The sequence below is a fragment of the Erythranthe guttata genome, chromosome 8, assembly GCF_056151865.1.
Source record: "Erythranthe guttata isolate IM_541 chromosome 8, IM_541, whole genome shotgun sequence".
NCBI classification, from domain to species: domain Eukaryota; kingdom Viridiplantae; phylum Streptophyta; class Magnoliopsida; order Lamiales; family Phrymaceae; genus Erythranthe; species Erythranthe guttata.
In genome coordinates, this window is record NC_142540.1 from 3,636,101 (window position 1) to 3,652,170 (window position 16,070).

At 29.4% G+C, this 16,070-nt stretch overlaps 1 protein-coding gene across 1 annotated transcript; it reads left to right on the plus strand.

Moving 5' to 3' along the window:
- The first annotated feature begins 5,336 nt into the window (after positions 1–5,336).
- On the plus strand, positions 5,337–6,593 carry LOC148768324 (uncharacterized). The gene is made up of 3 exons (XM_088821683.1): positions 5,337–5,608; positions 5,690–5,819; positions 5,976–6,593. Exons 1-3 carry the CDS (start codon positions 5,473–5,475, stop codon positions 6,562–6,564), a joined length of 855 nt encoding a protein of 284 aa, XP_088677809.1. The 5' UTR covers positions 5,337–5,472; the 3' UTR covers positions 6,565–6,593.
- Positions 6,594–16,070: the final 9,477 nt, after the last annotated feature.

The following is a 16,070-nucleotide window of genomic DNA, read 5'->3' on the forward strand; positions in this document are numbered from 1 at the left end:
TTGTCAAATATCATTTATAAATAAAAGATTTATTAAGAAGTAAAATTTCAACCGAGGGTCTTTGTCATATAACCCCTTTTTTTATAGGGATAATTAGTGAAAACCCCCCAAGTCTTTTACTTATATTAAGCTGGATGCAGCCCCTTTTGTATTATTAGTCATACCCCCTCACTTGTTATTTAAAATTAATATTTTAATAAAATCTTATACGATAAGACTATTTTACCCCAAAATTATAATTTATTTATATTATTTCATATTTATTATTTCTCAAATTGCCAAACCCTATCACGTTCAATTTATTTCTTCTCCTTCTCTCCCTTTTCTCTCTACGCCGTCTTCTCTCTCCTTTCATCTTCGCCCCGGATCTGATGCGGCCAAGTTCTCCCTTCTCCCTCCGCTCGCCGCCGCCTCTTTACTGACGAAGTCTTTGAGCCGCTCCGCCGAGGAACTAATCAGACTGCCCCAAATAAGTGTAATGAGCGGAACGCATAAATCCCTATCTATCTCTACCCATCGTCTTCGCCACCGGATCTGGTGACCCAGCTGCCGCCGCGATCTTGCCCCTTCCACCCCGCCGACGTCTTCTTTTTAATTTTTTTGTGATGCTTTTGATGTTGATTATCATTCCCAGAAAATAGTTGTTTTTGCTATTCTCCTATATTTTTATAGTTGTTTTCGCTATTATGCTATTTTTATAGTTGATTTCCTTATTCGACTATTTGTTTTAGTTGTTTTCGTTATTCTGCTATTTGTAGTTGTTTTCTAATTCCATAAATTACTGAAAATTAAAATTAAGAAAAATGAAATAAAAAAATCAAAATTATAGTCGATTTTCGGAAATATTATAGTTGGTTTCAAAATCTTTATAGTTGATTAACAAAAAAATTGAAATTAAAAAAAAAATAAATAAATAAAAAATTAAAAGAAAATTATTTTTTAAAACTATTATTGTTAGTTTTTAAATAAAATAATAAAAAAAAACGAAAAATTAAATTTATTTAAAATATAGTTTGCATATGACGCTTTATGAAAAGATTTGGAAAGAGTTTTTTTTGGGATATAATCAATCACACACGATTGTAGGGATTTTTTTTTGGATATAATCAATCACACACGATTGTAGGGATCTCAACTTTTCGGATTTTGTGAATTTCCGGATTTTGTGATGTGTGTATTTCAGAAGACTATTTTCGGGAATCATTAAAATAATGAGTTTTCTACTAATATTGAAAATATGGCTGAATCCCCCTTATTAAAAAAACACTAGAGGGGGTTATGGCTAATAGTCCCTTTTTTATACGGGACAAACAACCAATACAGTTAACTAACTAACTAACAACTTCTAGTACTAAACAAATTACTAATTGTATTTGTGGAATCATTCCGATTGGTACGTGTAGAATATTCCATTTGAATAATTGTCAATCCAATCACAAGTATTACCCATGATCTTAATTCAGTGCGGTCATAATCGAACTAGTCAAGAATCGGAGGATCATTTCGATCATGATTCGATAGGATCGAATCGGTTCAACAATATTTTTGAATTTTATTTTTTTTAGTGCTAATATTATTAAATCTTACACCAACTCTTTTCACTTTTATCGATTTCACCCCATTATTTTACTATATCTTTTTTTTTGCTTTCACTTAATTTCTTCCCCACTTTTGTTTATCGCTTTTCTTACAAATCAAGCATCTATTTCTACATTTCCGTTTTTTATGTCAATATTCGAATTTTTCCCATTTTTTCTTCTCTATATCTGGTAATATGCCATCCTAATTATTCACGCTCGTACAATAATTGAAAATGAAACAAAAGATATTAGATGTACCAAATACTAATCTAACCATATGTGACGAGATTCATTCATAAAAAATATAGATATAAAAGTATAAAAAAAATCGACATATAATAAAAAGATTAATTCCTTAACCAAGATAAGCTAAGTGATTATTTTTTACATTATTCAATTTACAGTTATTTGAGCACATGTAGCACCTTTGCATTGAAGAGTGACACTTTCTAAATTGATTTATCAAATTCAGTTGAATGCGACTGTTCATAATGAATAGTCGCATCGTATTTATTTACGAATGGAAAAACACGAGTTCTTGATATATTATTGTCACTTACAAAATTTAGAAACACTGAATGAATAGAGATCGATTCTATATAAGTAGAGACTCATTTTTAAAATCGATAAAATTGCAATTAAGAAAAATTATCGTTGATCACAGAATATTAACCACAGGTTCAATAATATTGTTTTATCTTATTAAACAAATAATAAAAACTACAAAACAATATTTAATCCAACTCCCAATGTAATAATATTCTCCAAGTCTTATTAGCTGAACGATAAAGTGCGAAAAAATTAAATAAACAACGACCTGAGTTTAATCGTTATACCAATACTTGTTTTATATTACTGAATGAAAGCGGAATTTATCGAGTACACATATATAATTTTGATTTTTTTTAAATATATACCACCTCTAACTAGGGTTTCTAATAGTTAAATAACTTAACATATCACATGGTTGGTACAACTTACTTATCAAAAACTTAACATCTTCTACACTTGATGTTTAGGAAATTAATTAAAAATTAATTAACGAATTAAGCATCCAAATAACGTTAGAAGAGATTAAAGATAGTATTTTGTCTTTTCTCATTAAAATAAGGGGTCCCTTAAAATAAAGAAATAAATTTCTTCTAAAAAAAAAAAAAAATAAAAAAAAAAATAAAGAAATAAATAAATAAATGGGCCACATTATATTTATTATTATTAACTTTGTAATGTGGTCCTTAGTAAATCTTAATTTGTATCAACCACCTCACAAAATGTGAGGACCTCCTTTGAACACGAGTAATTCATTTTCCTAAAACATCAACATATTATGTTGCTAATTCATCGATATTGCGACGAAATCAAATTTTTGTTGGTAATAAGGGGTCACTAATCTCGGGAGATTTTATTTTTGTCGTAAATCCAAACATTAATTTGTAGTGTAATACTAATAAGTTGAATTTACTGAAAAACAAAACTTATAATTTTCATTCTATGGATTACTTTTGCTATGTCACCGAAACAAAATATATGCATCGGTACAAATTGGCAGAGCGAGGTTTATACCACTTATTGTTGCATTCGATTCGTCGTTGATCTAATTTAGCGATAACTATAATTTCTTGTAATGCATGCCCGAAATGAAACAAATAGTTAAATGTTGAGAAAATTAGAGGGAAATATATTATAGTTAACGAGTAATCATTTTTCTAAGATTTAAGTATATTTATTAATTATCATTTTTTACTACCGCAACGAAACTCTAATCATCGCTTAAATTTGAAATGGATGAAGCATATATCATCATATTATATAGGGCAAATTACGACCACCCCTGAGATATGACCAAATTATGAAAAAACCCTCTTTTTTGGATAATTACAGTCGGCCCTCCTTTTAAATATTTTTACATAAAATTTATGTAATTCGGTTATTTACCGTACTAAATCGTATATTTAGTTTGGTAAACAGTATGAAATGTTGGCGTACCGAAATTTCGGTTCGGTTTTACCGATTTAATTAACATCCCTAAATTTACCTCTGGAGGGGTATTTTTGTAAAATAATACATAATTGAGGGATGGATGTAATTACGCAAGCATAAGGGGAATTTTCGTAATTTAACCATAACTCAGGGGTGGCGATTTGTCCTATTATATTATATAATATATATAAATAAAAAGAATGGCTCACGTTAGCAAAGTCGAGCACGCATGCCCCAAGAAAGAGCAAGGTATATGCTTGACGGATTTCACAGTATAATTGCGCAAACATGTTGGGCCCCATTAAACGTACCATTTCTTCTTATTTTGCAATTTTTTTTTTGTCGTTATTCAAATAGTATTGTTTATGACCATCTATCAACGTTTCTATTGTGCTTGCATTATATATATATATATATATATATATATATATATATATATATATATATATATATATATATATCCCTTAACTATGTATTATATTAAGAAAATACTTCTCCGGAATTAAATTTAGGGATGTTAAATCGGTAAAAGCAAATCGAAATTTCAGTATACGAACCAACATTTCATATTGTTTACCGAACTTAATATACGATTTGGTTCAGTAAATAACCGAATTACATACGTGTAAAAATATTTAAGAGAGGTGGCTGCAATTACCTAAAGAAGAATTTTTTTTTCATAATTTTGTCATACCTCGGGGTGGCCATAATTTATATATATATATATATATATATATATATATATATATATATATATATATATATATATATATATATATATATATATATATATATATATATATATATATATATATATATATCTGTGTGTGTGTGTGTGTGTCACGTCTAAACTTTTTATTGACCACCCATGGTGGGGAAGGAGTGTGGTTGGGTAGGTGTAATAAGTAGACATAATTAAATTCAAGAAAACGAGACCCAGCGGTTGAAGCAAGTGAGTCTATGTCAAATGGTTTAGGTTCAAATTCCACTGTCAATGGTCATTAGGTCAAGCGTGTCACACATTGTTAGCCTTATATCTCTTGTATAGTTTTGTAAGTTATTATACGAGAGTGTAGGTTAATCAGTTAATTTATATATACTAATGCATCTAATTTGTAATGTAGAACTATTTATCTCGAGAAAGATGAAATCATTGATATTTATTTCCAGAAAGATGAAATTATTGACCAGATACCCTGACGTGATAATTAAGTTTTTTAGGTGGGTTGTCGCCCGTGGTGAAATGACTATTTTATCCCTGAAATTATTTAACCTCAACTCATAATTAATTCAGAAACCTAATTTTTTTCAGCTAATTTTTAATGGTTTTTTTTTTGTCCAAAGGTTTCTTATTAAAATGTGTCCTCCGATTTTGTTCTTTACCGGCGATTGGAGGTGGATGGGGTGAAGGATCGGAATCGACAGTGGTAAGGTGGTGGTGATGAAACGCGTCGGCGACGGCCAAACAAAAATCATTAAATAAAAAAGAAATGAAATAAAGATACTAAAACATGTAATGTAGTGATCAACTCTTGCAAATGGGAAGGATTGATTGCAACAGAAACCAAACTGCATTTAAGTTGCTGAATATGAAATATCAACAGTACTGTGTCCACAAAATAGAAGACAAGAACCACCAGCACCAATCATATATATATATATATATATATATATATATATATATATATATATATATTATATTGTTCTTTAAATAATAATAATAATAATAATAATAATAATAATAATAATAATAATAATAATAATAATAATAATAATAATAATAATAATAGTAATAATTTGCTGATAATAGTAATAATTTGTTTCAGCGCTTCCATTTTATTTGACGTGCATTAATGAATATAATATTATAAAGTACGCAGTACAGTGCCATATTTGCACAGGCACCAAAAAAATGAAAGAAATGGAAAAAAACAAAGGAGTAGTTGGAGTGAGGAAAGGTGCATGGACAAAAGAAGAAGATCAACTGTTGAGAAAATGCGTTCAAACCTACGGAGAAGGAAAGTGGCATCTTGTCCCTCTCAGAACTGGTAATAATCATCATAATATTTATTATTATTATTTTCAAAATTTGATTTTACATTTATTAATCTTTGTTATATATATATTAGGGCTGAACAGATGTAGGAAGAGTTGCAGGCTGAGATGGTTAAATTATCTGAGGCCGAATCTTAAAAGAGGAATCTTTAACCAAGACGAAATCGATCTCATTGTTCGCCTTCATAGGTTGCTCGGAAACAGGCAATTCTCTCTCTCTCTCTCTAGATCTCTCTTGTTGTCTCTCTCTACTTATAATTGCTGATCATGACTGACCACTTCAACAAACTGTTGGTGAAATGTGTCATTTAATATTAATATCTCCTATAATAACATTAGTTTGGCTACATATATATGCAGATGGTCATGGATTGCTGGTAGAGTCCCGGGAAGAACGGCGAACGACATCAAGAACTTCTGGAACACCCACTTCCCCAAGAAATCCACGTCACCCGTCACCGCCGTTGGAGAAAGTTCTAGAAGGGCCGTCGTCGTGAAAAGGATCACCGCGAATAACATCATAAGGCCCCGTCCACGGACTGTGTCCAATAATAATAATAATAATATAATTAATTATCCGAGCGATGAAGTAATAGTAACGACGTCCAAATTAACAAAGGAAACAATAATAATAAATGATAAAGATATTAATAATAATCTCAAGAATAATAATGTAGAGGAATTATTAGATGATCAAAGCATTAATAAGTGGTGGGGTGATTTGCTGGAAATGACTGAAAAATTAGATGATGGAGAATTTCCGCCGCCGCTGTTATTTTCCGACCAGCATTACCATCCAGTTATTCAAACGACGCCGTTGTTATCGCTGGGACTACCACCTCCTCATCATTATTATAATAATATTAATAATATTAATGAGTCTTTGAATAATAGTGATTTATGCTTAGATGTTGATGTTTGGGAACTTTTAAGCTTCCATGATTATTGATATGTTTCATTGCAGTGTAATAATATTATGTGAGAATAATTTGGGCAGCATAAATACTAAATTAATGGGGTTAAATGAAAAAAAGAAAAAAAACATTGTCCCTTGCTCTAATAAAATTTAGGTTTGAGAGGTATTTCGTGTTGCGCCTTTTTAATTTAAATTATTATTATTATTATTATTATTATTATTATTATTATTATTATTATTATTATTATTATTATTATTATTATTATTATTATTATTATTATTTCTCTTACAACTAAATGTCAATTTTGAAATTCCAATGATTGTATTTTTTAACTTTTGGCCCACATGCCTCTCACACAATCACTACCGAAAACGATGGTTCAACAACTACTATAATTATTCAATCGTCGTGTGTGTATATATATATATATATATATATATATATATATATATATATATATATATATATATATATATATATATATATATATATATATATATATATATATATATATATCAAATTCACCCTGAGGTATGGCCAAATTTCGAAAAAAAACCTCTCTTGTTTGGGTAGTTATAGTCACTCCCCTTCTTTTAAATATTTTTACATAAAATTTATATAATTCGGTTATTTACCGAATCAAATCGTATATTCAGTTTGATAAACGGTATGAAGTGTTGGCTCACCGAAATTTCGGTTCGATTTTACCGATTTAACATTCCTAAATTTACCTCCATAGGGTTTTTTTTTAAGATAATACATAGATGAGGGGTGGCTATAATTATCCAAACAAGATAGAGGTTTTCGTAATTTGACCATAACTCAGGGAATGACCATAATTTGCCCATATATATAAACTCATGGTACCATTCGAGTGGATGAAATTAGTCACTATTACTATTAGTTTTAGTATATCATAGTTTATTATATTTTTTGCTACAAATAATCTTATTAATTTTACAAGAAATGAAAATTAGATATTAGTCTACTACTGTGGCGGAGTCTGGATTTTTTATATTCGTAGGAACCAAACATGTACCAAACCACACACGAAAAATTGTAAGTGTTTATATAAAATGTTACGGATTTGAGAAATAATATGGACTATAGCTCACCTGATCTTATAATAGTTTCGCCACTGATTGACTGTACGTAAGAATATATATATATATATATATATATATATATATATATATATATATATATATATATATATATATATATATATATATATATATATATATATATATATATATATATATGAGTTTATGTTAGAATAGTAACTCATATTCATTCTTTACATTTGCATATCAAGTCCCCGGCGTGACCTCCACTAAAATCAGATTTCAGAATTTTAGAGATTGAATGAAAAAAAAAATCTAAAATTATAATTTTTATTTATCGGAACTCAAAAATTCCATTTGAAAGTCACTTATAATATAAAATTCATAATATTATATGATATTGCAAGTATAATTTTTGAATGATAATTGGATTTTTGATTTTTTTTTAAATATCTTCTGAAATGAAATTGTATAGATAATCCTAATTTGTAAGCCATTGGTGGTAGGAAATTAAATGCGCATACTTTATAGTCTTATAGTACATTAAAAAAAATGTATATATAAGACGACATTCGATTAATGCTTCGACCCATCCCGGGCCTCCAAAATAGAGCGCGCAACAGACTGAATTTGTCCCTCTTGAGCAATCAAGATTACTTCACAGGCACATGTTCATGTTTGTTGTTACAATGTATTATATAATTTTGAGTGCTCATAATTCAACTTATACTACTTAGCTTGTCGTTCGTTGCATAGGCAATGTACAACACAATTCTAGAACTTTGATGATGTTAAAAGTTAGATCAATAACTTTCATGAAATAGTGTTAGGTTGGTACGAATTACGAACAATAAATGCTTGATTCCACTTTGCACCCTACAAATAAATTAATAATATTTTGCATCCTAAAAATACAATAAATCATACATAATGCATTTCGAATGAATTTTTAGCTTTCAATTTTGGCTGCCGATGAGCTTTCCATGTGGTAAAATTTTGGCTGCAGGTGAGTTTGATAGGAAGTTGAGTGCGGGGTTGAATTGAATAATTGGATTTGTGGTGGGAGTGGTGACAGTACCAGCCATGGAATTGATGTGAGAAAAAAAATTAGGAGCTTAGAAGGCTGTGATACCATAAAGATGTTACATATTCTCATAAAAGATGTTTTTATTGATGTATAATACCTATCCTTATACAGTTAAACCTCTACAAATTAATATAGTTGGGACCATCAAAATTTCATTAATTTAACGAAATATTAACTTATCGATAAATTAATAATTATTAATTTATACATTAATTAATAACTTATTAATTTATGAGATTACTTTTATTATTATTTTGAATAAATACATTTTTTAAATTTGTTTACGTTTATATTATTCATTGTACCATTAGTTCAATGCACTATAGAGCTCGTTTCACCAATGGAAGCTCTTAAATTAAAGCAGCAGTAGTATATAACAATTTTATGTTGAGTTATGAGAAAACTATACCGAAAGTTCTAACCATGTTAAGAAAAGTGAGGGACAAGATTGATGCTAATTTGAACTTCAACGAGATAGAAGTGACAATTAAATTATATTGTATTAAGCCTTCGTAGATCTATAAAATATGTATTGTACCATGTAATTTAAGAATTCTTTTTATGCATTATTAATTTATATATTATATGTGGCTTGTTAAAATTTTTGAATTTGTATTATCTTATAAATTTAGCGAATTATTAATTTAGCACGTTGTCCCCGAGTCGAGACCGGAAAAATTTATTATTTAAGCGAAGTTATTAATTTATCGAGGTTCTACTGTATACAAGTGATAAAGATAAGATTACAATAGATCTTCCTAGGAGAAAATATTCAACCTAAAACAATAAAGAACGTGAGAATGGAAACAAAATTAACTGAATAAAAGAGAACTCAGGGAACGACTTCCCAAGACTAGCGGAGGTGTTTGTTACTCTAATACATACACACGTTTTATATATATATATATATATACATATATATATATATATATATATATATATATATATATATATATATATATATATATATATATATATATATATATATATATTTATTGTATATTGACATTTATAGAAAAAAATAATGACCTTTGGACAAAATATCAAATGCACAATTCATTAGGAAACAGCGAAGGTGATCTGTTTCAAATTAGACCATCCCTTTGTTATTAAAAGAAAAGAAATAACAAAACCTTTATAATTTCCAACGCTTTAAAATTAGGATAAGATGCACTTCGCCTTCTATAAATTTCTATTTTTCGCACCTTCTTTCCTAAAAATTTAGAAAATGGATTTCTCCCTTCGAAATATTATATTGATTGCATTTTGTCCCACAAGTCAATTTTTTGATGGCATTGTGTAACAAAAATAACATTTTAAAGAGATAATGTGCAAAAAAGTATTTTTTTTAAGGAGGCAACGTGCAATAAAAGTAACGTTTAAAGGGGCAACGTGCAACAAAAATCCTCAATTCCGATGAATAATCCATCGGAATTTTGCTATCCGGGCAATGTACAATAAGAATAATATTTTAGAGGGGGACATTCACTTTTAAATTTTTTTAGGGGTTAAAGTGTGAAAATTAAAAATTTACAGGGGGTGATGTACAATTTGCCCTTAAAATACAACGAGTCATAGATTACTATTTGGTCCACTTTCCCCCTTTATTTTGGTTCTTTATCACTTTACCGCCTTCTACTTTTTATTGTATCGATTTGCCCCATGTACTTCAAAAATTGTCTCAATGTGACCCTCGTCGTCGTTAGTTTTCAGACTTTTGATATTAACACCGTTTGATATAAGTCCAAAATAACAAAAAAACCACCCCTCTCAGTTTAAATAATTATTAAAAAAAATTAAAAAATAAAAAATATATTGTGGCTAGCGTTATGGACTATGTTTTCTCTCTATCTACAATTTTTTTATTATTTTATTTATTTATTTTAATAATTATTTAAATTGAGAGTGGTGACATTTTTATAATTTTAGAACTTAAATTAAAGTCAAAATATATACACATAGACATATGATTGGTGCTGCTGCGTACACAACTAATATAACGAAATTTTGTACACTAACTTAAAAAAATACTTTCTCCTAGTCTTATATTTCTAATATTAAAAACCACTAATATAGTTATGATGATGACAGCTTTTGTGACCAATCGTAAAATATTCTCTTTTTTAATTTGCCACTAATAACTCATTATTGTTGCCATAATACTGGAATAAAAACGTGTCGGCGGCCACACAAATATAAGCTCACATTATCTGACTCTCACAAAATGACGGGAAATTCTATGCTACATCGGGTATTTAATTATACTGAATAAATCTGCACATATATAATCATTAAAGAAAAAAAATCAAATAAAGATACTGAAAGATGTAAAGTAGTGATCAAATCTTTGCAAATTAAATGGAAATTAAGTTCGATTGCAACAGAAACCAAACTGCATTTAAGTTGCTGAACATTGAAATATGAACAGTGTTAGTGTCCATAAAAAGAGAAGAAAAAGAACCACTACCACGCATCAGCACCACTCATGCGTATATATATATATTGTTCTTCAAGTTAAATAATAATTATAAGGGTAAATTACAAACACGATATGCATGGTCAATTTATAAAAAAAATCCTCTTGTTTGGATAATTACATTTATGATTTACCCCATCAGCTATGATTTTTTCTTACGCTTCCACCCTTATAGTGTCAAATTCAACATAATCATCTAGATTTCGTGGAATGTGATCTAATTTGTACTCGTTTTGTGTAAAAATACATTTTCTGATGCACCACAATCTGATATATACAAGCCAAAAAAACACATATTATGATCATTTTGCTTCAAAATGTAGAGTTTGAATGGTATAAAACGGGTACAAAAGTGATAATATTCTATATAATCTCAAAGATTCCAATAAATTTGAGGAGTTGAGGGGGTGGTTGTAATTATCCAAACAAGAGGGGGGTTTTTGTAATTTGATCATACCTCATGAATGGTTGTAATTTACCCTAATTATAATTTGTTTCTTCCATTTTATTTCACGTCTATTAATTAATATTATAAAGTAGTCCACACGTACAGTGCCATATTTGAAAAAAAAAATGAAAGAAAGTGGAAAAAAAACAAAGGAATAGTTGGAGTGAGGAAAGGTGCATGGACTAAAGAAGAAGATCAATTGTTGAGCTTTGTTGCACTAACACGCATACGCAGACACGGCAGTATGCGGATATGGATATATACGTGGAAATATAAAAAATATATGAGTATATTTATAAATTATAAAAATATAGGGGTACATTTATAAATTATAAAAAATATTTATAAGTCGTCAAATCACGTAAGAGAACCGCTTGCCCTTGCTGCTCATGTTCTTGGTCACCATTATTGCTACAATTTTTGCCTTTTGGGTAGACTCTCAAAGAAAACAGAAAAAATAAAATGCGTATCTTTTATTTTTATTAATTAGGGCTCTCTCTTTAAGCATAAGAGTCGTGTCCCAACTTTTTAAAAACTGCGGACACTGCCCGACATGGTTGTCCTACTTTTGTGATAATACGACACAGCCCGATACGAGTGTCCGAGTCATGTCCGGGCATGTCCGAGTGTCCAGTTGTTGGATACGGAGACTCTTCACCTTCTAAAAATATCCGTGCAACATAGCTGTTGAGGAAATGTGTTGAAAACTACGGAGACGGAAAGTGGCATCTTGCCCCTCTCGAAGCTCGTAGTAATAGTATTAGTATTATTATTATTATTATATAATAACAATTAATCGTACGAGCGATAAAGTAATAGTAACAATAATAATAAATGGTAAAGATAATATTAATCTCAAGAATAATAATGTAGGTGGTGGGGCGATTTGTTAGAAATGACTGAAAAAAAAGATATTTTCCGACCAGCAGTACCACCCAATTATTGAAACGACGCCGTTGTCTTATTGCCGGGACTACCGCCTTCTCATCATTATTATAATAATATAATAATAATATTAATGAGGGGCATTAAGATATAGGTCCCTAGTGACAAAACTTATTAGAACTAAATGACAATCTTAACTAAACATTTGTTACACATCCTTTATAAAATTTATTCCAAAAATGCCCTCCCACTCACAAATTCGAAATTTACATTAATTAAAATTCAAATTGCATTTATTGTTTTTTAGTCAGCATTTAATATATTTTAATTTTTTCAACCAAACATTTTCATTTTTTTTATATAAAACACGTTTAATATCCTTTTCTTTTTCTTTCTATTTCTTCATTGTAGCAATTTTTACACAATTATAAAAAATTATTTTTTCTCTCCGTAAGATTAGAGATTACGAAAAAAAAATTTATTTTTTTAATTCAATTTACATATTTTAATTTTTTTTTTTGATTTTATCTGTTGTTAATACTATAGTAGACTATAGTATACTACTGTCTAGTGTAGCATACTACGGGGTACAATAGCATACTTGTGCTATAGTATACTACGGTACACTATAGTTTACTACGGTCTACTGTTCCAAACCTTAGCCGCAAAACAACTCTCAGCCATCGTCAAACTCTAGCCGCCACCAACTTCTATCCACCAAACTCTAGCCGCCAACCAAAACCCTAGCACCATCAAAGAGGCCTAGATTGATGCAACCACCTCCCACTGTAGACTAAGCTCACACCACCGTCTCCAATGACTATCTACCGCTATAACCATCCGCTCTAATACATGACAACCGTTGCGCTCTCAATCGTCACGAGCCATAAATCACCGCTGCATTACAGATCTGTAATTTTCCGACCGCCATCCACCATAGCCACCATAATTGAGTAAGCGAGAGAGATATAGAGAGAGAGAGAGAGAGAGAGAGAGAGAGAGAGAGAGAGAGAGAGAGAGAGAGAGAGAGAGAGGAGAGGAAGAGGCGATCGCCGTTTGTATAAGATCTGCAATTCTCCGACCGCCATCCACCATAGCCACCATAATTGAATGAGCGAAAGAGAGATAGAGAGAGAGCGAGAGGGAGAGCCGAGAAAACAGAGGGGAGAGGCGAGGCGAGAGGCGAAGATGCGAGAGAGAGAGAAAAGAAAATAAATCTGATTAGTTAAAGAAACGTGAGATATTATATTTAGGGTATAAGGGCAAACTAGGGATAAAATAAAAATTAGGGATGTGAGTCATATATTATTTCAATGTAGGGATTTAATTAAAAGATTGAATTTAAGATTGTCATTTAGTTCAAATTATGTTTTATTCAAGGGACTCTTAGCATATTACCCCTATTAATGATTGTTTTAATAATAGGGGTTTATTAATTCTTAGATGTTGATATGTTTGGCAACTTTTAAGCTTCCATGATTATTGATGATTCTTTTGATTGCAATATAATAACATTATTTTTATTTGTTTTTTTTCATGCACGGATGACAGCTTTTTTTTAGATTTTTCTTTTTATTTGTTCTTTTAGAATCTCAGCACCCATTTACTCCTATTTATAATTTATTCTTTCTATATTAGAACCCAATATTCTGTTTTTCTTTGCATGAAACAACTTTTTTTTTTTTTATTAATTATGGGATTGTAATTCATGCAAGTTTTCTACAAAACGAAGGAAATTTGGGGCATATATTATGCAACACAAGAGAGACTTTCGAAACATTAATTTATTCATTTAAATGTGAAAATTAGTGGTGATGCAAGTTGTAAACCATTCATAAATTTCACCGTTTACGATTCGAAAATTTCGATTCACGATTTTTCAGGGAAAAAAAATGGATTAGAATTAGAAAATATACATAAAATTTTCAAAATTCTGATATTTTATATGATTCAAAAAATAATTATTTAAAAAAAAATATGTAATTATATATTAAAATTATTTATATTTTTACATAATTTATCCGCATATATATATTATGTCCAAGGAAATGTTAATAATTTCATTTTAGAATTGGTAGTGAGTTTAGTAATGGTGGAATTCTTTCTAGTAAGAATATTATGGTACTGTAGTTTTGTGTAGAGTAATTTATGGTTTTGTACAAAGTAGGATCCAGCGTCTAGGGCTCACACGGTGATGCACGTCGATTCAAGCACCTTTATTTGTATTCGGCGGAAACATTTACTTTTAATAAACATGACAAAAATCAATCAAATCAAATAATTTTAATGATAATAATATTTATTTGATTTGATTTGTTATGATTTGTTAATCATATATGTGGAGCATGGTCAACCACCATTTACCCCTATCTCTGAGATATGGTTAAATTACAAAAACGCACTCTTGTTTTGATAATTACAATTACCCTCTCAACTATAAATTTTCTTACACTTCACTCTTGCTGTTTCAAACTTAGTGGAATCTTCGAGATTATACGGAATATTATCACTTTTGTACCTTTTTATCCCATTCAAACTCCACATTTTGAATCATGATGATCATAATATACGTTTTTTGGCTTGTATATATATCAGATTGTGGTGCATCAGAAACTGTATTTTTACACGAAATGAGTACAAACTAGAGCACATTCCACGAAATCTAGATGATTATGTTGAATTTGACACCATAAGAACGGTGATGTAAGAAAAAAATTATAGTTGAGGGAGTAGATGTAATTATCCAAACAAGAGGGATTGTTCCGTAAATTGACCATACTGGTGTTTTATATATATATATATATATATATATATATATATATATATATATATATATATATATATATATATATATATATATATATATATATATATATAATAAAAATTCATGGTACCCATTCGAGTGGATGAAATTAGTCACATTATGTGAATTACACTATTACTATTATTTTTATACTATTTTTAATTTTTTCCTACTAATAATCTTATAATAATTAATTTACAAGGAAATGAAAATTAGATATTAGCTACTACTATGGCGGAGTCTGGATTTTTACCAAACATACCACACTCAGAAAAATAATAAGTGTATATTAGCTACCTGACCCTATCATCTATAGTAGCTCCACCACTAATCGACTCTAAGAATAATTAGATATACAGTTAAACATCTATAAATTAATACAGTTGAGACTAAAAAAACTCTATTAATTTAACGAAATATTAAATTATAGATTTGATATACATGTTTTCACCGAGTCGAAACCAAAAGAAGCTATTATTTAATTGAGTTTCTACTGTATAAAGTCTCATGCATGACCTCAACTAAAATCAGATTTCAAAGATTGAAATGAAAAAAAAAAATCTAAAATAAGATTTTTATTTATGAGAACTCGAAAATTCCATTTGATAGTCACTTACAAAATAAAATTCATAATATTTTGATGTTGCACGTGTAATTTTTCAAAAATAATTGGATTTTTTTTCTTAAATGTCTCATGAGGTGAAATTGTATGGGTAATCCTATCTGAAACCGGTTGGTGGTAGGAAATTAAATACGCGCATTTTATAGTGCATGC

Excerpts from the sequence above, each read along its gene's own strand:
- LOC148768324 (XM_088821683.1), top strand. The coding sequence starts at position 5,473 with ATGAAAGAAATGGAAAAAAACAAAGGAGTAGTTGGAGTGAGGAAAGGT. Across the intron at positions 5,609-5,689 it reads TCTTGTCCCTCTCAGAACTG|GGCTGAACAGATGTAGGAAG; the intron begins GTAATAATCATC and ends TATATATATTAG. Across the intron at positions 5,820-5,975 it reads CATAGGTTGCTCGGAAACAG|ATGGTCATGGATTGCTGGTA; the intron begins GCAATTCTCTCT and ends ATATATATGCAG.